At 42.2% G+C, this 22,041-nt stretch overlaps 1 protein-coding gene across 1 annotated transcript; it reads left to right on the top strand.

The window, feature by feature from the left end:
• The first annotated feature begins 944 nt into the window (after nucleotides 1–944).
• Nucleotides 945–21,876, top strand: LOC136651610 (1-aminocyclopropane-1-carboxylate synthase-like protein 1). Its single transcript, XM_066628176.1, has 14 exons — nucleotides 945–1,144; nucleotides 4,442–4,501; nucleotides 5,541–5,611; nucleotides 6,599–6,668; nucleotides 8,601–8,667; nucleotides 9,252–9,349; nucleotides 10,626–10,703; nucleotides 12,790–12,890; nucleotides 14,233–14,319; nucleotides 15,415–15,460; nucleotides 16,881–17,022; nucleotides 18,227–18,369; nucleotides 20,225–20,378; nucleotides 21,671–21,876. The coding sequence occupies exons 1-14, from the start codon at nucleotides 992–994 to the stop codon at nucleotides 21,850–21,852; spliced, it is 1,452 nt and encodes a 483-aa protein (XP_066484273.1). The 5' UTR covers nucleotides 945–991; the 3' UTR covers nucleotides 21,853–21,876.
• The last annotated feature ends 165 nt before the right edge of the window (nucleotides 21,877–22,041 follow it).

Genomic DNA, 22,041 nt, shown 5'->3' with positions numbered 1-22,041 from the left:
TTAGTATTATAATGCCGTTGTACAAATCGATGGTAAGGCCACACCTGGAGTATTGTGTCCAGTTCTGGTCGCCGCATCTCAAGAAAGACATAGTGGAAATGGAAAAGGTGCAAAAGAGAGCGACTAAGATGATTACGGGGCTGGGGCACCTTCCTTATGAGGAAAGGCTACGGCGTTTGGGCCTCTTCAGCCTAGAAAAGAGATGCTTGAGGGAGGACATGATTGAGACATACAAAATTATGCAGGGGATGGACAGAGTGGATAGGGAGATGCTCTTTACACTCTCACATAATACCAGAACCAGGGGACATCCACTAAAATTGAGTGTTGGGCGGGTTAGGACAGACAAAAGAAAATATTTCTTTACTCAGCGCGTGGTCGGTCTGTGGAACTCCTTGCCACAGGATGTGGTGCTGGCGTCTAGCCTAGACGCCTTTAAAAGGGGATTGGACGAGTTTCTGGAGGAAAAATCCATTATGGGTTACAAGCCATGATTGTATGCGCAACCTCCTGATTTTAGGAATGGGTTAAGTCAGAATGCCAGATGTAGGGGAGAGCACCAGGATGAGGTCTCTTGTTATCTGGTGTGCTCCCTGGGGCATTTGGTAGGCCGCTGTGAGATACAGGAAGCTGGACTAGATGGGCCTATGGCCTGATCCAGTGGGGCTGTTCTTATGTTCTTAAGTAAGCCCATTACTCTCAGTGGGGCTTGCTCCCAGGAAAGTGTGGGCAGGCGTGGGCTGTGAGCGCGGCCTGAGCCTCGGCGTTCCTGCAGGGGCAGCCGGGCTTCCCGGGACCTCCTCCCGCCTCGTCACTCAAGCGGAGCGGGAAGGACACGAGCGCGCCGCAGCGCCAGGGGGCGGGGCGGGGCGGGGCGGAAGGGGCCGCCAGGGCGGGTTCAAAAAGCCTGCCGGCCGCTCCCTCCCACCGCCCGCTCGGCCAGCTGAGAGCGCTGCTGCCGGTGCTGCCTCGCTCCCCCTCAGGCGTTGCCATGGCGGACCCTTCCAGCTGCGAGGAGGCGGCGGTGGCCGAGCGGGGGCTTTCGGCGCGGGGAGCCCGCATCGCCGGCAGGGGCCAGGGGCTTCTGGACGAGGGCTTCGCCCTGTACGTCGGGGACCCCTTTGACGGGGACCGCAACCCGCAGGTGAGGCCGCGGCAGGTGGTCCGAGCAGCGTCGAGGCGGGCTCGTCAGGCTGGCTTTGCCCGGGGAGGGGTCGGGGCTGGAGGGGCGACGGTTGACTGTCTGCTGCCCACCCCCCCACTTTTGGGAGGCAGTGATGGGCGAGGGCTCGGCTGCAGCCCCTGACTTGCGTGCCCGCTCACCCCCCTCCACACACACACAGGTGCCCCCCCACTTGTGGGAGGCAGTGATATGTGAGGGGAGAAGGTGAGGGGTAGGATGCAAGCCCTGCCGCGTGCTCACACACACATATAAGTGCCCCCCCACTTGTGGGAGACAAGGATATATGAGGGGAGAAGGTGAGGGGTAGGATGCAACCCCTGACACGCATTTTCGAGCGCATACATACACACACACACATCCCAGCACCTGTTTTGTAGTGATGTGAGGGATGCTGGTGTGGAGGGTTGTGAGAACCGATCTATTGGGTTTCCAAATACCTGACTGAAAACACAAAACACCACGTTTTGGGTTCAAAATAGCTGACTAAAAACACAACACACTGCCCTTTTGGGTGTCAAAATACCTGAATAAAACAACTTTTTGGGTGTAACTTTTTGGGAATAAAACACCCTTTTTGACCAATGGTCAAAATATATGAATAAAAACACAAAGTACCCCATTTAGGGTGTTTTAAGATATTTTCCAGAAATTAAAATAGATACTTTTCCTGTTAGAAATAATGTTTTGGTTGCATCTGCTGACACTATATCACCTCCCTAGTACCTTTTCAAAGCAAGTATGATTTATTAAAATGTGCCCTTGGAATAAAAACACTTAACACCACAGTTTTGCTGTTTTAATTAAGGAATTTTGGGGAGGGGAATTGCAAAAAAAAAAAAAAATCTGTAGGTATGAGCCATATGGCTGCTGAAGTGGTTGCTGCAGCAACCTGCAAGGGGTTTCCCTCTTCTGTCCACCCACCTGCCTTTGTTGCTTCTTCTCCTTGATTGGAAGACAGAGTAGAAGAGGAGATGTGGCCTGGCATCATTCCTTCCCTCTCTTCCACACTTCCTGTTTTGTTCTGCCTCCCAATCCAGGGACTGGCAGTTGCATTTGGTATGCCTTCTAGGTGGATTCGGGTGGGCACTGATTGATATACTGGGGAAATGGGTTGTGAGGACTGATAATATGCAAGGAAAGGGGTTGTTTTGTAACTGTGGCAGGGCTGTGGCAATAAAGAAAAATATTACTAGGTGGGGACACCAGAAAAAGAATGTGGAAGTGAAGTGTTTTGGATTCATGGATAGCATGAGGTGATGGATGAAGATAAAAGAAAGAGGGGTAGATGGGAACTAGTAGGCAGGAGATGCTTATTGTCCCTGGTGGTGCACAGGTGAGGGGTTTGTCTGGAGTTCAGAAAAATAAGGTGATATGGAGAGCAAAGTGGAAGAAATTAGGTGCTCTCAAGAGCTTCTGCTGATATGTAGCTTTGAATCTAGGTCAGGGAGTGAAGGATGCTTCTACATAAATAAGCTGTAGTAGGACAGACATTTTGGAAGGGGGCAGTGGTGACAGCAGCTTTTTGGAAAGAGTCCAGTGTTAGGATGCCACTGTCAGTCCAAGCAGAGGTAGTTCAATCCAGTTTGTACCAGTGGGATGGTGTCATTATCCATTGACCTCGCCTGACCTGAAATCCTTTTGCCAGACTGTTACAGTCTGGTCTGCAGAATTATCAAGTGGAACACTTTTATGTAAAGAAGACTTGTTAGAAGTGCAAACTTGACCCAACCAAGGCTGCAGTCATATCATACTTAACTGGGATTAAGCCCCATTGAATTTATATAGTTATGGGGCTTAGTTCTGAGTAGACATTCATAGGATTGGGCTCCAAGTCTGCCCACCCAAAGGAATGGGTTCTTTTATGCTGGATGGAGCCGCTCTGAGTCGGCATTTACCAATGTTAAACAAGCTTTATTAAATATAGATCTAAATAAAGCATCAGGCTAAATCTTTACTAAAAGCCAATAACGGTGGATTGCAGCAAAGAAACTAAAGTAAACTAATGCAGATACATTCACAATGCAGCTATTCTAAAGTAAACTAATGCAGACACATTCACAATGCCTCTGGCTGGTAAGCTATTCTTACCAGCCAGCTAGACTATTACAGCCAGGACTGTGATGTTGGTACACAAAACCTCTGACTACACCAAAACGGCTTCCAGTTCCACTGCCCTGATTGCAGTTGAATATTGCAGTATTGATATTGGCACAACCTAGGTTGCCAGAAGCATGATGGGATTGTTCTGATGGAATCATCCTGCCCCAGATTTCTCTTTTAACCCCTTCTTGGTCCTGAATAAGATCCATCTGGCTGACAGCAGACCCAAGCGTGGGTCTGCAGGATCTAGCAGATATTAAAAGATATTAGGGCAGGGCTTTTCAAATGGGGGTGTCGTGATGCCCCAGCCTGAGGGCCCTAGCCTCTGTCCTCTTAAGGGGTGGGGGCAGGGAGGAGGTAGCAATGTGATCCCCAGGATTGCATTGCTCAGGAGGCTGCAGGGACTTGGCTGGACTTACTAGAGCCTCCTGCAGCCTCCTGGGAGTGCAGGGAGCCCTGCGTGACTGTCTGCAGGGCTCCCCAAAGCTTAAGAAGTGAAAGTGGAGTGATTGCACTCCACTTCCATTTTTGTGGGGGAGGGTACAATCGCTCCACTTTCACTTAAGCTTTGGGGAGACCTGCAGTCGGTTGTGCAGGGCTCCCCGCACCCCCAGGTGGCTGCAGGAGGCTCTGGTAAGTCCAGCCAAGCCCCTGCAGCCCCCTGAGTGATGTGAACTTGGGGATCACATCACTGCCTTCCCCCCACCCCCGCAAGGACTTAGAGCGGCTCAAACTCTCCCTGAAAGTTTGAAAACCGCTGCATTAGGGCAAAGATCCTATTGTTCTCTGCTTCCTACAAGCAACCATAATCCTGCCTCATAACTTATAAACAGTTCCTTGGTCTCAATTTCTGATTACTATCTGCCAAGTAAATACACAATGTTCTGTCCTACCCCTTAAGATATGAACTTGCCCTCTTGGGATGGACCTGAAGGGGCACTCCCCAAAAGGTCAGTTATTGTTAATATGCTTTATATAATACAAAATATGTAACAATGTATTGCCTTTTATCTACTACACCTAGGTTTGGACATTTGTTTTTAGTCAGGAGAGTCTACTGCAAACATTTTAATGTGAACCTTGATACAGAAAAATAGGAGAACATATTTAAGAACATATTTTTCAACACACTATTTAATATATCACTCTTATTTTCAGGGCATTTTGAATTTTGGAACAAGTGAGAATAAACTTTGCTTTGACTTAATACAGGAAAGGGTAAGTGTAGGTTATAGAATTTTGAAGTTTGGGTTAGTAGGTTGAATTAGTAACACTGATGTCCTATTGAATAATTTCATCATTTATAATATTAAATCTACAAAAATAGGGCTGGTGCATTGAAATCAATGGTCCAATATATGGCAAGCAGAAAAAAAAATCTTTGGCACGCTTTTCTTGCTATATGATGGACAAATGAATTGGTGACTGACTCCTGTGTTGCATATAATTATGTCAGTGCAGTATATGACTTCTTTATTTTCAGTCTTGCTTTTGTTTGATTCTTTTGGTCTAAGAATGCATGTTTCCAACTAGGATGATCAAAATGAATATAACTTGACTAACTTTGCCAACTCTGTGGCAATATAAAAAGTAGTGCGTGCATGAATCCAGTAGAATATGCATGCATCAGCACAGGGTACCATCTTACTCAATACGTATCTACTGTCATGATGGTGCCAGGTTGCTGGAGGCCTTGATGCAAATACCTGAACTGGGCTTTCTCAGCAACCCCTGCACACCCTTCATGGTGCATTGGGAATTACCACTGTCACCAGTGTTGAAGCTTCAGTGGTCAGCTGGGCAAGGTGGGTCCTTAACGAATGCCTACCCTGACTGATTCCTGATACAACCCCTGTTCTGCCTGCTAGTTATCTCAGCAGGTCCTTATCAGGTCCCTTTGCTGCCTGTGGTAAAGTTTGTGGGGGTGTAGAACAGGCCTTTCTGCAGTTGTGTCCAGGATTTCTCCTGGGTCCTGGACCTGTCCCTGTCCATTATTGCCTTTAGAAGGGTCATTCTTTTTCACTGGGTGTGCAGGTTGTTTGGAGTCACTCTGGCCATGCTTCTGAGTTAACTGCCTCACTGGTGGTTTGGTTATGTTTACTGGTGTTTCTAACTTTGTACAGTGTATTGTGTGCTTTATTTTCTTCAAATAAAAAGGTGATGTAAACTTTTATGTAAAATAAATCTGTTGGTGAAAACTGACTATTTTATATCAGGAAAAGTCTTGAATTGTTTCTTTTTAAAAAATATTTGACAGCTCACAAAACCTGACATGTATTATCTGGAGCCCCACTTACTGCAGTATTCTGATACGCAAGGGGTCAAGAGGTATGATTAATTCCTAGACTGTTTGGTTTTGTAAACTACATAACATAAACACCTGCATTGGCAGTAGGTGTCACAAATGTACAGTAAAACACATTTGCTGCTGGAGCTAGAGTACAAGTGTGTGTTGCTTAACAACCGTCCGCTTAATGATGGACTGAATATTTGACGGTGGTCAAAGCACAACAGAGGCTCTTAATGAGACAGTCAGGTCTCCCATAGTCTGCTGCAGAGTGTCTGTTTACACAACAGGGAGGCTCTTAATGCAAAGAAGAGGCAATCTATCTCCTGTAGTCTGCAAGCAGTTTCTGGCAGGGAGTTTCTGTTTACACACCAAAGGTACTAGATTGGGCTGAATGTTCACTTAATGACCCAATCACATAACAATAGGAGAACATACCCCTGTTGTTAAGTGACGCACACCTGTACTGCTCTGAGCACTGCAGGGGCAGGGGAAGGTGGAACAGTGGCAGGGGGTGGTTTGGGGGTAGGGAAGGTGGGAGAGGGGTGTGGTTCAAGCTCAGGAGGGGGTGGGAACAGCAGAGGAGACCTCCATATCTCCCCTCCTGGGGCTGGAAGCCCTGCATGGAACTCCTTGGACTTGTGTCAGCTATTTAACTGGTCTGAGTAGCCCTATTGGGTTGTTCCCTTACCCCAAGGAGACCTTCAGCCTGCTCAAACCCAGCACTGGATACAGCATGGGCCATCTGGTCCCACAGCGCCATCGCTGGATGGAATTGGATTGCCTATCAATAAAGGCCAGTCCTAAACTAAAATTGCAGCTGTTAAACTCCTGTTTTGTTGCTTTCGGAGAAATGTTCTTCATTAGAGTTACACATTTTAGGCTAAAATTAGTATAGATAAATCATGTCTTTGCTGTCTCAGAACTAAGCATATCATGTAGCTTTTGAAGTGGTCACATCCTATGCATATGTATAAACCTATTTTACGGTAAATGATCTGATTCAGTGTGTTTAATTTACACTTTAGCTTCAGAGAAGAAATTGCCCGATTTCTTACAGAATACGCAAACGCTCCAACAGCACTGGATCCAGAAAATGTAAGAAATCATAATACCTTGTCTTTATTACGGTGAAGGATTGTTGGCTCTTTCCTACGATCTCACAACACAGTCTGCAACACTGAGAGGCTGGTCACAACTGTTTTAGACCGGACTATAGTTTTAGACAAGTACCTAATAAAAATTTTTCTTGTACTCTGCCTTTCTTGAGGGAGCTTGGATAACCTTGTATAAGTTTCCAGGCTGCTTTATGACTATGATCTATTATAAGCTCAAATAATAATGGTTTGCTGGCCATCCTGTGGAGCAACAGTATGATTAATCCCTTCTTTTAAACATGGTTTAATGACCCTAGACTTGGATATAATCACAAAGGCAAATATCCAGTTTGGAGATTTTTTCAGTTTCTCACTTTCATTGAACAATTGGTGCGTCCAAGTTGTGAGTGGTTGCATTGGCACTTTTGCACAGTGCAAAAGTGTTGTGCCAGAAAGAGCTGGCTGATTTGACCTGCATACGTTCCATCTTCTGGACAAACCTCCAGAATGGAACCAGTATGTAAATTGGTGCACACTGCAATTAGTGCAGAATGCGGCAGCCCGTGTGGTCACTGGAGCTAGGCGGTTTGACTCTGTCAGTCCGCTTCTCTGGGGGCTACATTGGCTGCCCATTCATTTCTGGGCCCAATTCAAGGTGCTGGTTTTGACCTTTAAAGCCCTATACTGCTCTGGGCTAGGGTATCTTAGAGATCGCCTACTCCTGTACAATCCGGCTCGTCCTCTTAGGTCATCAGAGAAGGCGTTTTTACAAGTGCCGCCACCTAAGGAGGTACGTGGGACGGCGGCAAGAAACAGGACCTTCTCAGTAGTGGCACCAACACTATGGAACTCCCTTCTCCTTGACTTGAGAATGGCTTCCTCTCTTGAGACTTTTCGGCGAGGCCTGAAGACCTTGCTGTTTAAACAAGCCTTCTGACTTCATGGTCTTTTTAACATCTTTTATACATCTTTTAGTTGCTTTTTTACAGGCCTGATTCTTCTATGAACTGCTGTTTTATGCTCTTTTTATTCTGACTTTTATCTGACTACTGTTTTTATGGTTTCTGTTAATGTGTTTTTAATATGTTTTTATCTGTTTGTTAAATTATGTTTTAATCTGTTTTTATATGTTGTAAGCCGCCCTGGGTCCCTTTAGGGAGAAGGGCGGGATAGAAATAAAGTTGTTTATTATTATTATTATTATTATTATTATTATTATTATTATTATTATTATTATTATTATAATATCAGGAGTTGGTCTTTTCATATCTAAGAGGGGGGGAGATTGCTAACTTCAGCTATTCAGATGAACTCCCAACTTAAAACATGTAGTCCAGGCACATTGGAAGATATATGTGCCGATTCCAGTGTCTTTTTATATTGTCATTTCTTGGCTTGTAAAAGGGAAAATCACTCAGTCAGTTGGAAGTAGCCTCAGGAAGTTGGAACTGCTGAATGGTTAACTGGTTAGTCTCTTGGTTCAACTTGGAATGTTGAACCAGCAGAAATTATGGCAACCAGACGTAATTATAATTATGCTTCTGAATGCCAGGATACAATTTAATACAAGCCACATATATAGCTTTTATGTATATAGCCCAGGTGGCAGGTAGAGGATAAATTATCCTCAGCCGCCTTGGGTGCCCTTTGGGGAGAAAGGCGGAATACAAATCTAATAAATAAATAAAATGATTTGCTGCATACTGATGTTTATAGTGGTTCAGTTTTTAGAATTTGTTTGAGCCATTGACACCTGGACATGTTATGCTAGTCTTAAGCCATTTCTGCCCAATGTTGCATATACGCAACAGTAACCAAATGTGTACACCTGTGGGCTAGACAAAAATGGATTAAGCTTGTCTACATACATAAACATTAATGTCAAGTGGTTTGGTAGTTTTGCTAATTGTAAGTATTGGTCTTGGTCTTCTAGGTTATTGTAATGAATGGCTGCTGTGCTGTCTTTGCTACTCTTTCAGCTGTGTTGTGTGATCCTGGAGGTAAGAACACAGTTCTTTAGCACTTTGATAGTTATGTGCTGATAGCTAGTGTCTAAGCATCTTTAAGATGAGCAAAACCTTTTTCTTTGGGCTGATATTGGCTGTCATGTCAGGGTTGATATTTCTGGTCAAATATGAAAACAGTTTCATGTGCCACTAGAAGAGGATATACTTTTAGACAGTGAGGTTCCTACTACATAAATGAAACGGTGTGCATTTCTTCCCTTGTCAATGGCAAACTAAACATATTTGTAGGAAACTTTTTAACAGCTCATTAATGATAAGTGAAAGGAGTTGGAACAGGATCAAAACACCCATTTAAATCCTTTTGTGCATCAATACTTTTTTTTTAGTGTGCCAGTAATAGGATTTGCTTAGCAACAGGACAGAATTAGGACTAGTTAACACAATATTTTCTTCTATCCTAGTGGCACTCTTTTAAAGAATGTGATAATGAGATTTTGAAAATAGCTGCCTAAAGATATGTGTGTGCGATGATTATAAAATGAAAACATATAACTAAATTACCATTAGTAAAATACTTTCCCCCTCAAAGTAAATCTTATTGTGCGTTCTTGTTGTAGATGGGTACCTAATTCCTACTCCATATTATGGTGGTATAAATTCCAAAACCTGGCTATACGGTGAAATGCAACCAGTTCATGTGCCCTTATTCAGTGAGGTAAAACTTCATTTTACTAAATATATGCTTCATAATTTTGCATTAAGATTTATAGTTTTCAATTCACAGTAACATGCAGTGGAGGCAACAAAACAGCCTAGAAACTACTTGAAACAACAATGGAGGCTCAACTCTAGATATCTCCTTCTTGTCTAATTCTCCTGGTCATGTTAAAATATTTTGGCAGGACTGTATAATTTGCTTCCTGGAACATGTATATTGCTTGCTTTGTCTCATGCCCAAATCTATAGCTGCAGATTTGGTATATGTCATCCTGCGAAGTATGAATTTAGATTTTTAAGCTTGTGATCCTATCCACACTTTCCCATTGAACACAATGGGACTTACTGTAGACATGCACAGGATTGTGCTGTAAATCCTTTTAGATTGCAGTCCAGAGCGCTGGTTGAGGCAGTGCACGCCCCCCTGTGCTGGCTCCCAAGTGTTGCAAACTTGCTATAAAGCACATTCACTCTGACTTGGTAGTTGGCTGGGCCAGCATGAAGGCCAGTGCCGGATCAAGGAGCCCAGATCCAACCCCCAAAGGGGTAAGTTTGTGCCATCCCAGGCATGCGGGCACAGGGGGTGAGAAAGGGTAGCAGTCGGGTGGAACAGGAGGTTGATTGGGCTGGGAGGGGGGTGTTATTGGCCACAGCAGTGCAAGCTGAATCCTAACCCCTGTCCATGGGCCAAGCAGCTTTAACACAGGTTGCTTGGATTTGCACAAATGTTTTTGTTAGCGCAGATCCAAGTAGCCCCATAGAGGTGGCTGGGGCTTTATGTGGGGTAAGGATAAAAATACCCCCTTACCCAGAGATGACCTCAAGCCACCTCCTAACCTGTGCTGGATACAGCACAGGCCAGTCAGCCTGCCTGTTCTAGTGTAGGTTAGGATTGGGCTGCCCATCTCTTTATGTCTTTTGTCAATTACAGACAGTAAACAGTCCTATTGTAACATTACAACCATCACTGAAGGTACTGGGACTTGATTCATATATTCTGAAAGAATAGTGGTACTTTCGTAACCATCTTTGTCTCCCACCAGAAATGGGATGAAAAGGAAGCATCTGCATTGAGCTTCCTATTCGTCATTCAATAATACAAAGAAGAAAAAGTTCCATAACTGCAGTACTGAGTGTGCAACCATTACTCATTTGTTGATCTTGCTGCTTCCCTTGTCACCTTAAACATGCCTCCTAAGGCATGTTTTTTATTACAGAAAGAAGTTCCTTCTAAGATTATACAGTATTTCAAAATTATTTAAATTCTTACATAGGTGTCTAATGAAGGGAGTCGACCTTTTCAGCTTACAATTGAAAAATTAGAGACTGCACTTCACAGAGCCCAGGAACAGGTAGGATTGTCTTTAACCAAGCTCAAGTCATGATTTTAGCTTAAAAAGGGGGTAGCATTCAGAGCTTTATCATAGTAGTCCCCTATTGCCACAAGTGCCATCTGTGAACAAGAGGAGAGTTTCATTCATGCAAAGGGTCCTTGCAGAAGCAGAACTCTTGTTCCCAGAAGGCATGCCAATGGGGCTCCAATGTGCTAAAGCTCTGGATGCTATTCTTCATGTGTACACTCCAGTGAAAATGTTTAGGTGATTTGAATTGTAGCTTGTTGAAAATGTAAGATGGCAAATGTGTCCAATATTTATGTCATGAGCACAGTTTGACCAAAAGGGATAAGATACCATAGACACGTAGTATCTTATTCTGGAAACTTGCTTTACTGTCCAAAACAATGTTCCAGCTTCTCAGATGTTTTTTTTCTTGGCTATGAGATTGCCTTGTCCTAGGAAGTTTGAAAACTCAACCCTGAGCTCTTCAGCACTGGTGGTACAAGTGTACTGCTGGTGCTGTTGTCACAAATGTGCCTTAAGGCCTGTGACAGCCTGTGCCAAGTCAGTATTGGCACTGGCCGGACGCCACCCAGAGCTAGTTAAGAGCTCTGGGAAGCCATGGGGGGAGGCATTCCAGGATGGGGGGAAGAGCCGGGTTGGGAGTGGGTGGGCTATGCTCTGCTGGCTCCTGAACTTTGTGTTGGGCCAGAAGGTCTTGCACGGAGTCTCTGTGCCGGCAAAATAGCTGGCACAGAATTGAGACACCCCATTGCAGGGCTTGGGGCTTCCCACCTGCCGCAGGGCCACAGGATGCAGCAGTAGCCACTTTGGTACCATATTTAACATTTTTCTGTGTTTTGTCTTATTTAAGGTTACAAGAAAAACTTGATTGTAGGACAGTTTTTCCATATTATATGTACTTCAGAATTCTAAACATAAATATCTAATGAAATGGTAGTAATGTTAGTTTAATAAAACAGATTCTAGTTTTTCCATTATTCCCTATATATTTGGTGCATGTATAAATATTTTTCTTACAAACTGGAGTTGCAACATAGTTTTGATGAGCTCTCTAAATTATTGCTGATTAAATTAGACACAAATATGAACATTCAGTGTTTATAGAAGACACAATCAGACTGGCAGTACAATATAATCAGTAAAACCTCTTTCCAAAGTCCTAGTGATAATCTAATTGTCTGAATTGTCAAAAGAAATTGAACTAAGAGGAACTGCTGTTGTGATTTTCAAAGTGGTTTAATGTTGAACTCGGTGACTTGAATGTAAAGAAATGCGAGCTGATGGAAGAAATGTAAGAGTCCTGTTCCGTGAGCTATTGTGCTATCAGAAACCTTCTTGCCATATAGCACTGTAATATGTCACTGTGACCAAAATATATAGGTATTAATTAGCCGTAAAAGATTTTGGGCAGTCTTATACAAGAGCTTGTGAAACAGGATAATTTATGTGGCATTTGGGTCATCTTTATCATGCAGCACTGTTCCACTAGGTTGGAAATGGTGTTTCTGTAAGCAAAACTGGCTTTCTGCTAGTGGAAGTAATAAATGTATTACTAGGGCTCTTTTCAAACATGCTGAAACTGTGGACAGCATTCATGGTTACAGGATGTCTGAGAGTATGCTGGCAGTTCTCACCTCTGATGCTGTGCTCCACAGTTGTGTCTTCCACTTGGGGACAGCATTCATTTGAAAACGCAGATGCTGTCCCTGGGAACAGAATATCCGTGTAACCTGGATCAATCACTTGGTGCTGATAACATAGTAGAGTTTAGTGCATGCTGTTTTTAAAACTGCCTTTATCAGGAGAATTTAAATGTTTGTTTATGCTTTTGATGTACCCAAGAGTCAGTTTTGGCTTTTGCTGAATGAAACATTTGAATTAATGTGAAAAATGTTGCTGTGATAGTGGAACAGTTTTGGTTTACAGAGGCTTGCTGTTACAGGAAGGTGTATGCTCCTATGCAGTCAGTTAACTTCACTACTTGATATTTTATGAAAGGATAGCAGTTTCGCAGGCTTGCTGGTCCGTTGTTTGACGTCATGTTGGCGTCTCCGACTATCAGTCTTTCTTTTTTCAGGACATCCGAGTCAGAGCATTAATCCTGATCAACCCTCACAATCCATTAGGGGACATTTACCCAGCACAGTTACTGAAAGAATGTCTAGAGTTTGCGCACAGGTTTGAGTCCTAGCGCTATTTGTTTGGGCTTTTGCCTTTTTATGATGTTATACCTTTTATATGTTAGTTGTAAAACTGATTTTTGGTAATCACCTTATTTCATTTGACATATGTGCCTAAGATTCTTTTTAAATTGCATTTATGCTTTAATTCTTTGCATGATTATTGGTGAGGGTGAAAAATACTTTGCGGCTGCAGTCCTTTGCACATTTTCCTGGGAGTAAGCCCCATTGAATGCAGTGGGACTTACTGCTGAGTAGACATGCATAGGATTGTGCTGTTAAACTGGTAAATTATTTCTGACTTATGATGGTATAGATTTTATATGTTGCTAAACAAAAGAGTTCCTGTTTGACTAAAACTGAATATCTTTGTTTTTTAAAGTATATCATAAAAGTGAAAACTGATGATTACCAAAATCGGTAGTAGTAAGAGTGTATAATATGGATAGACATCTTGATTTGAAAAGTATGTTTAGCAGAAATTATTATTATGAAATAAGGCCTATTATGAAATGAGTTCTCTGACTTAGAGATCTGAATTTTTTTTTCTCCAGCCAGTCTGTAGAAAACAATGTGGTACAAGAATGAATTTTATTTTTCTTAAAGCATACATCATTCTTAAGCCTTTACCGTCTTATGCCTCACACATTGCTATATGGGTCACACTTTAAAATGTAATTATTTTCCCTTGGACCCATTCTTGTAAAGCCTATAGCACAGTTCTGTGCATTTACTTCCAAGTAAGTTCTGTTGTGTTTAGTGGGTCTTACTCTAGACACAGTTGTACACAGTTGTAGCTTGAATTGGGCAAAACTTTTTCAATTCAAAAGTTTTGAATTGGACAAAACTTTACTCGTACACAGTCTTAGCTTAAGTTGGGCAAAACTTTATAAGTAGTTTTGTCTGATGAACCTAATTATATAAGAAAATTTGTAGTAACCATTTCATGTGAAACTGATATGTCAATTGTATGCTTCTGAATGCCTGCTAATACTGGGAATAAGAACACAGTTTGTTTTGTTGCTTTTGCTGTGGCAATGTAATAAATGGTGTATGTTTAGGTCCTTAAGTCTGTAACTTGCACAATAGTTTCTAAAATTTTTATAAAAATATTTTGTTTTAATTCCTGGTGGTGCTCTTGTTAAACTAATGGCTGGGGGAATATATATTCTTTACTGAAGACATTCTGGATATTTTCATATATTTAAGAGCAAAATACTGCTTGACATTCTGCTGGGAAGAGCTGCTTTAATTTAAAAAATGTGGTTTGCAGTAATAAAGGCATGTACTGTGTTTAAAGTCATCCAGGATTTCTTACATGTGTCTCTTTCTGCATATAGGTATAAACTACATGTAATAATGGATGAAATTTACATGCTTTCTGTGTATGATGATACCACTTTCACAAGCATCCTTAGCTTTGATAGGTAAGTTCTCTTGCTGCTGTAAAAGCCAAATGTGTGATGTTTGTACTTTATAGGTGGGTCACAGCTAATCTTTCTCTGTATCTGTAATTTTATGCATAAATAATCTACCACTTAGCTGACTCCATATTCTTTTAAAACAATATTCAATGACTATGGATATGGTACCATCTGATTATTAAAAGTTAATAAGGGTGTTTGTCTTGCTATTGCTTTGTGTTTTTTAATGGCTATCCAACAAATTGTGCGCCAAAATCCTGTCATGTTGTTTATATCACATTATAGCCTTTTATTGCAAATTTATATATGGGAAGACTTAGAGTTGTGCTGGAGTGCAGTTTTATCCTGAGGGTGCAGGGTTTTGGCCAGTTTTCTTACTTTGACATGCAAGCCCTTGCCCTGCTCTGATTGCAGATATATCGGCTGGAATCTAGAGTGCTATGTAAATAGTTTCTGACATGTATTTGGCTTTAAAATAAGCTTGTCCAAATGATATTTCAACCCTACTATAAACTTGCTGGTTCAGGCCAAAGGCCTGTCTAGTCCAGCATCCAGTTTCCCAAGGTGGCCAACCAGCTGCCAATTAGAAATCTACAAGCAGGAGAGAAAGGCATAGCCCACCACTGCTCCCCTGCAGGTGGTATTCAGAAGCACACTGCAGCTGTAGCAGCACATAGCCATCATGTCCAGTAGCCACTGACAGACCTGACCTCCATGAATTAGTCCAATCCCCTTCTATAGCCATCCAAACTGGTGGGCATCATCGTGTGTTGTGACAACAAATTCCACTGAATTTGTTAAGTACCTCCTTTTGTTCATGCTACATCTCCTGCTAGTCAACTTCATTTGCACTCTAGCTGCAAAATTAGTCTCTTTGATCCAACTCCCACCCTAATGCCCTTAACGTGCTCACACAAGTTCCTATACCAGAGACTTCTTCATTCATTTCAGTAGATGCTGCAGTATTGTACATATGCTCTGTATCGGCATTGCATGCCTTGTAGCTAACCTTGCTGGATCAGGGTAATCAATGTCCTTATGACTGAAGAATGATGTAATGGTTAAAGATGTTAATTATCTTGAAAAATTTCTTTTTAGTTTACCAGATCCAAACCGGACTCACTTTATGTGGGGATTTAGCAAGGTAGGTAATGAATGTTTATCAGTATTTCTTCAAAATTTAATAGAATACTTGAAACTATTAGGGCTATTCTATTTCCTCAGTTTAATGGACCTTGATTTAGCAGACTTTTGGCCAAACCCTAACTAACTGTAGCATTAGCAGAACTCGCATTCTACTGGTGCAGCCACCACAAAGCAATCATAAAGTTCTTTGCAGAAGTGCAAACAGCCAGCATGTGGTAGGATGACTGGAGCCTTCCTGTGCATGCTGGCAGATGTTGAGAGGTCTGCTGGAGCAGGTAAGCCAAGTGCAGGGGGTGGAACAGGGAGATAGGAATGGGCGGATAGGGCCTAAGAGGGGTTCAGCAACAGCACACGCCAAATCCAAACCCCCTTCTTGATCTGATCTTCCTGCATGGGTGAACGTGGACTTGCACCAGCGATATTGCTGGCACAGGTCCAAACTGACCCGTACTGGCTGCTGGGGCTTACCTCAGAGCAAGGGGCAATTGTCCCCTTTCCCTGAGGGAACCTCCAGCAGCCAAAACTCTGCATTCTACCGGTGCATCACTGCACAGGGGTTTAGTTAGGATTGGGTTGTTTGGAACAACATTGTCTCCTACTGTAAAACTAGTTACATGTTTTGCACACATGTGTTGCCATAAATACATTCTAATTTAACAGGTATTCAGCATTAACAGACATCTTAGAATGAGTTACCTTCCCCATTAGTTCATTAAACTGAGGATTCACTGTACTTTGCTCTATAGGAATCTTTATTTTGTATATTTTAATTGCATCTTTTCAGACTTCTGGCTGATGGCATAGTATTTGTCCTACATCCCCAAGATAACTTTATATGGAAGCTTAAGATCAATAACTAATCCATTCATTGAAAACTTTTTGCCTCTGCCACAATGGGCTTGTTGAGCTCCTTGCTGCTGGAAATTAGAACTGCTCTTTTGGTGGTGGCAGCCTGGGAGAGTTAAAACCTTTATGTTCCACTTAGCCTGTTGTTGATGAGTTGTCTTTTTGTTCTGTCACTCCATTGTTGTTCTTTGGATTTGATTTTTTTGTATTGTATAATGTTCCATTTCTAATGCCAATGAGCTTCCCATCAGGATTGGAAAGGCAAGAATTAATATTGTAAAATAAACTGTATAGCAGGCCAAGCTGCTAGTGGAAAAGCCTGATTCACTTTCCTCCTTTAATTGTTAACCTTACTTTTATGAATTAATGCTTCCATCAAATTGCTTTACAAACCAGTGTAGAAACTCTCAGGTTTTATTAAAACACATTATCACAAGAGAGAAATGGAGCAGATTGATTTGTTTTCTTCCATTTGTTCTGAATAGTGCAAATTTAGGTAGAAATTTGCTTTGCTTGTTAGCTTTTTAAGGGTATATTAATTATCATTTTTCTTTTATTCTCTCCCGCTCAAGGATTTTGGCATGTGTGGTATCAGAGTTGGAGTGCTATATACCAGAAATCATGAAATTAGGAAAGCTGTTAATCAGCTGGCTATGTTCCATGGATGTCCTGGACCCGTACAACATGTTCTTAGCCAATTCCTTAGTGACAGAGGTTAGTTAAACTTGAGGAACAACATGTGTGTGTGTGTGTGTGTGTGTGTGTGTGTGTGTGTGTGTGTGTGTGTGCAGGGGAGACATCCTGAATTTCATGGAGGAAGGGTGGGATAAAATGTGGTAAATAGTAATAAAAGGCTATTATTATTACAAATATTCTGCTTTCCAACAAGAAAGCTTACAAAGCAGTTCACAAAACATTAATAGGCATATAATATCAAATAGTCTAACCAAAACTAAAATTTCCCCACCCCCACCAATGCAGCTGTGCCACCAGAGCATGCACTGCATCCTGCAGGGGGTCAGTCCTGGAGGTCTCCATTGGGCAAGAGAAGGTATGTTCCCTTGCCTGAGGGTAAGTCTTCACTGACTTAATGGGTCTACACCTTGGGCATTAGCTGCCTTGGGCATTTGCTTCAGCATGGGAAAGGCGGGAGATAAATATTTTGAATAAATACTTGGATCTGCCCCAGTGATTTAAATGGTGCAAGTCTTAGTTGTCCCAGGAAGGCTGAGAGGATAGCGCTGTTGCTGCTTATACCACCCCCTTCCTAGCCTTGATCTGCTCTACTGTGTTCTGCCCTCTCCCCATGCTGACTTCCTGATGCCAGGGTTCCATGATGGGCCGCTGGCTACTTGCTGCTTATAGCCCAGCTGCATTCTGTGGCATCTTGCCTCTTGTGACAGACATAAAGCACAATGCAGCTCTGGAATGCTAGTTCCAGCGGTGTAGCATCCCAATGGGATTAGGCCCTACATCTAAGTAAAGAACTCTAGTCCAACACTATATGCATTCCTGCTGTAGGAAAGTCCAATTCCACTTCCTTTCCTGTGCTTGGTAAAATCAATATCTTGCCAGTCCAATGATTGGGTTAACTTGGAGTGAACATCTCATCTGGGATTAACGATGTACTCGCAAGTATCAGTGACATTAAATAAACAATGCTGAATTCAATCCAAATATTTCTGAAGCCAGTGGCAAGTTTTGCAACTGAATTGTACCCTCTTTGCCTTGTTTATCCAACTACCTTGTTTATGAATTGGCCATTAGGACAGTATGTGGTCTTCAATATCTGCAAAGAGTTAACAAGTTAGGTAGTCAAATAATCTCAGACATGAATTAGGATTCCACAAACTGCAACTGTAGCTGAATAATACAAAAGCAAAACAAAACTGTTGCATTTGTGTTCTCATTTTGACAGAATGGCTAAATAATGTATTTTTCCCAACCAATAAAAGAAGACTTAAAGAAGCACAGAACACTCTTGTGGATGGTCTTGCAGAACTAGGAATACCTGTTCTAAAAAGTTCAGGAGGATTATACGTATGGGCTGACTTCAGAAAAGTAAGTAAAGCATTTGGAGTGTACAAGGAGAGTGAACCCAAGAAAAGTGCTGTTGCTGATTGCTAACATGTAGCTTTTAATAATACTCTGTATTGACAGTGCTTCAAATGCTCAAAGCAGTCCTTAAAATGTACCTTTAAGTTAAAGCAATTGTGATATCCTCATTGCCAATGGGGAGTCGAGATTGAGAGAATGCAGGTGTGGCCCCGTATCTGTGGGGGTTCCATTTTACAACCCCCCAGTGCTAAAAAGTTCAGGAGGATTATACGTATGGGCTGACTTCAGAAAAGTAAGTAAAGCATTTGGAGTGTACAAGGAGAGTGAACCCAAGAAAAGTGCTGTTGCTGATTGCTAACATGTAGCTTTTAATAATACTCTGTATTGACAGTGCTTCAAATGCTCAAAGCAGTCCTTAAAATGTACCTTTAAGTTAAAGCAATTGTGATATCCTCATTGCCAATGGGGAGTCGAGATTGAGAGAATGCAGGTGTGGCCCCGTATCTGTGGGGGTTCCATTTTACAACCCCCCAGTGCTAAGTGAAACCACAGATACAGGCGAGCACTGCTCCCCTCGCCTCCGGTGGGTCCTCTGAGCTGCCTCTGCCGGACTCTGACTGAACCTTAAGGTAAAGAAAGAAACACAACTTCTGGTTTCTCTGTGAAACTGGAAGTGACGTTTTTAATGTCTTATAAGGCATTAGGAGGCCCAGGGAAGCCCTCTGATGGACTCCCCTTGCCTCCAGAGGGGGTGTGCACTGGGGGGAGCCTTAGACCTGATCTGTTGATAAGTGAATCCATGGATAGGAGGCCGCCCTATAGTGACTTGTCTAAGGCCTCCTAGTGAATTTGTAGATGAAGTGAATCTTGGATTTGAGACTTCCAGAGTCTCCCACATAGCTGCCAAACTACATTATCTAAGGGTGTTTTGTTCTGTAGTGTCCAATGGATACTGGTAACATTTGTGTTGAATCACTGTACTAATTTATGCAGAAAGATAGCTGAAGTCACTTTGATTTTGTTTAACCAGACTATTACAATGAAACAGTGTCTGTCTAATAAAATGACAAGGAAGATTATTGAATATAGTTTAAAGTATGTGAAGGACTTCCCTAAAGTTCTCACTAAAATTGCTGGTAGATTGTGATGTCTGTCTTTAGTGCTCAATATTCTTCTAATAGGCTCTATTAGAAGGCTAATAGGCTCTTCTAAAGGCTGTGCAGCATGGCCTTTCCCAGTTTGAAGAGACACTTGGCCAACAGTCTGAGGCAAAGAGGCAAAGAAGGAAGGCCCATAGCCAGGGAGACAGACCAGGGACAGACTGTACTTGCTCCCAGTGTGGAAGGGATTGTCACTCCCGAATCGGCCTTTTCAGCCACACTAGATGCTGTTCCAGAACCACCATTCAGAGTGCGATACCATAGTCTTTTGAGACTGAAGGTTGCCAACAAGGACTCTTCTAATATTAAAATGGTGGTAATTCTGTCGGGAAAGAATCTATTGGCTGCAAAAAACTGACTTATAATCCAAGTCTATGCAAGCTGACTTAGTGAGAAATTCAGTGAGGTTTGCTCCTAATTTCACATAGGGTTACAGCCTTACAAGAATAATGTGTAAAGTAGTTGTATGTACAAAATAGTTTTGGATAATATTGCGTCATGTCCTAAAAATATTTTAGTTTTGTGCTGTATAATGGGCTTGGCAAAAGTAACTGAATACAGAGGTCTCCATGTGCCTTCAGCGGAAGTGTTCATAGTCCTGACCTTTTTGAATTTGTCAAGGAAAGTGCCTGTTTGTTATGGTAATATATGTGGTTTTATATGGCATATCATTAATGTATATCTTTATATCTTCTCAGTTCTTAAAGTCACAGACATTTGAAGCCGAAATTGATTTGTGGTGGAAGCTTCTTGATGAAAAGCTTCTCATTAGTCCTGGGAAAGCCTTCTGCTGTTATGAACCTGGATGGTTTAGACTGGTCTTCTCAGATTCTATAGATAAGATATGCTTATGTAAGTTTCATTTATTTGATGAGTTACTTGTGGGGAAGGTCCCCATGCTGCCTGAGTCCTGCTGCACTCTGGGTACACATACACCTCTGTCATGGAGACTGAATGAACAAGTATGTGCCCACTCCCATCCCTTTACTTATAGAAGGCCATGCCGTACAGCGTCCCTGTTCCACTCCTCTTCCCTGCTGTTCCACCTGATCGTTTCAGGTTGCCTCATGGTTGAGCCACTTTAGTCTTCTGAATGCTCCTCATTTACTGCAGCTAGATGAGGGCCAATGTACTTTCAGGCTAACAAGGAATGATTTTTTTCTTAATTTTATCAACTTCTGTCCTGTTTTCCCCTCCCCCCACACACACTGTGGTGCTCTAGGGGGCTTACACAGATATAACCTAATTATCTATGGATTTTTCACCTGCAGTTTTATCTTAATGCAGTGAGAAGGGTCTTTTAAGTTAAAGGAAAAACTTCCCTTTATTCAGAGGTTTAAAAATAACCTAACTGGAGTGCTCAAAAGAATGCAAAGCAGATGTGACAATCACTTCTGCTTTGCATTCTCTCCAGCTCCAGTGGGAAGGAATGGGTCCCTTGCCTCTAAGTGAACTGAAACTAAGCTGTTCTAAGCCCCTGAAGAGAGAGAGAGAGAGTGATTGCCTGCCTACTGCTGCTGTCCCACATTACAATGGTGAGGCTATTTTTAAACCTCTGAGTAAATGGATTTCATTTAACACAATTTTCTGCATCCACAGGGATTCTGGGAACTGGGGTTCTGGGAACTGAACCCCTGCAGATGCGGAGACACAACCTGTATTAAAAATATAATCTTGTCATATTCATAGCTCAATAAAATCAATGAAAATATCCAGCAAATACATAATTTTGTGTAGTCTGTGCTGGAGCCATGAACACATTTACACAATATGATTTACTCAACATTGTCCTACAAAGCACTCTGCCAAAGGATATTTGGTCCGCCTTGCTCGCTTGGGAAATGCAACTATGTGAGACTCCTTGTGCATGTGGAGTGTAGTGAGGCTCCATATGCAGGTCCAGATTGTTTGTATACTTGGCACTAAAATAAGCCTAAGAGGCGTACACAAGAGGGTTTAGCCCTAAGATGCAGTGAAATGTTCCTTCAAAGATGGGGTCAAGAGTGATCAGAATTGTACTACTGCAGCCCCTTTTGAGACATCCTGAGCCTCCAGATAAATGTGGTACCATCAAAATCATACTTGTAAAAGCTTCTGCTGGGGTTCTTTGAAAATAAGTCTAAACTATTGCTTCTTTCTTATAGGTATTAAGAGACTTCAGCAAATGTTGCATAATAAAATGGACAATTCCATTCCAGATTGCTCATCTCCTACCGAATTTGAGGTTGCTGAAACAGTTGATGAGCCTTCAGCTAACTATGTTAACACAGCAGTGGATGAGGTCTCAGAAGGATATTCAAACCTGAAGAAAATAGCTGTCTTTTAAGAAGTTGAATGCTTGGCACATTCAACATGGCTTTATTTTTGGCTGAGCATGCATTTCCCTTTGTAACCTGTGGTTACTCTTTAGGAAAATGCTGACCCAATTGGTGACAAGCTATTGAATTTTATAATTTTTCCAGTGAGCTTGAGCTTTCTCAATGCAGGCACCTTTTAAAATGCTTTCTAAGAAAGT

The sequence above is a fragment of the Tiliqua scincoides genome, chromosome 5 (genome assembly GCF_035046505.1).
Source record: "Tiliqua scincoides isolate rTilSci1 chromosome 5, rTilSci1.hap2, whole genome shotgun sequence".
In the NCBI taxonomy this organism is placed as follows: Eukaryota; Metazoa; Chordata; class Lepidosauria; order Squamata; family Scincidae; genus Tiliqua; species Tiliqua scincoides.
The sequence above is the reverse complement of the archived record's forward strand: the minus strand, read 5'-3'. Positions and strand labels throughout refer to the sequence as shown.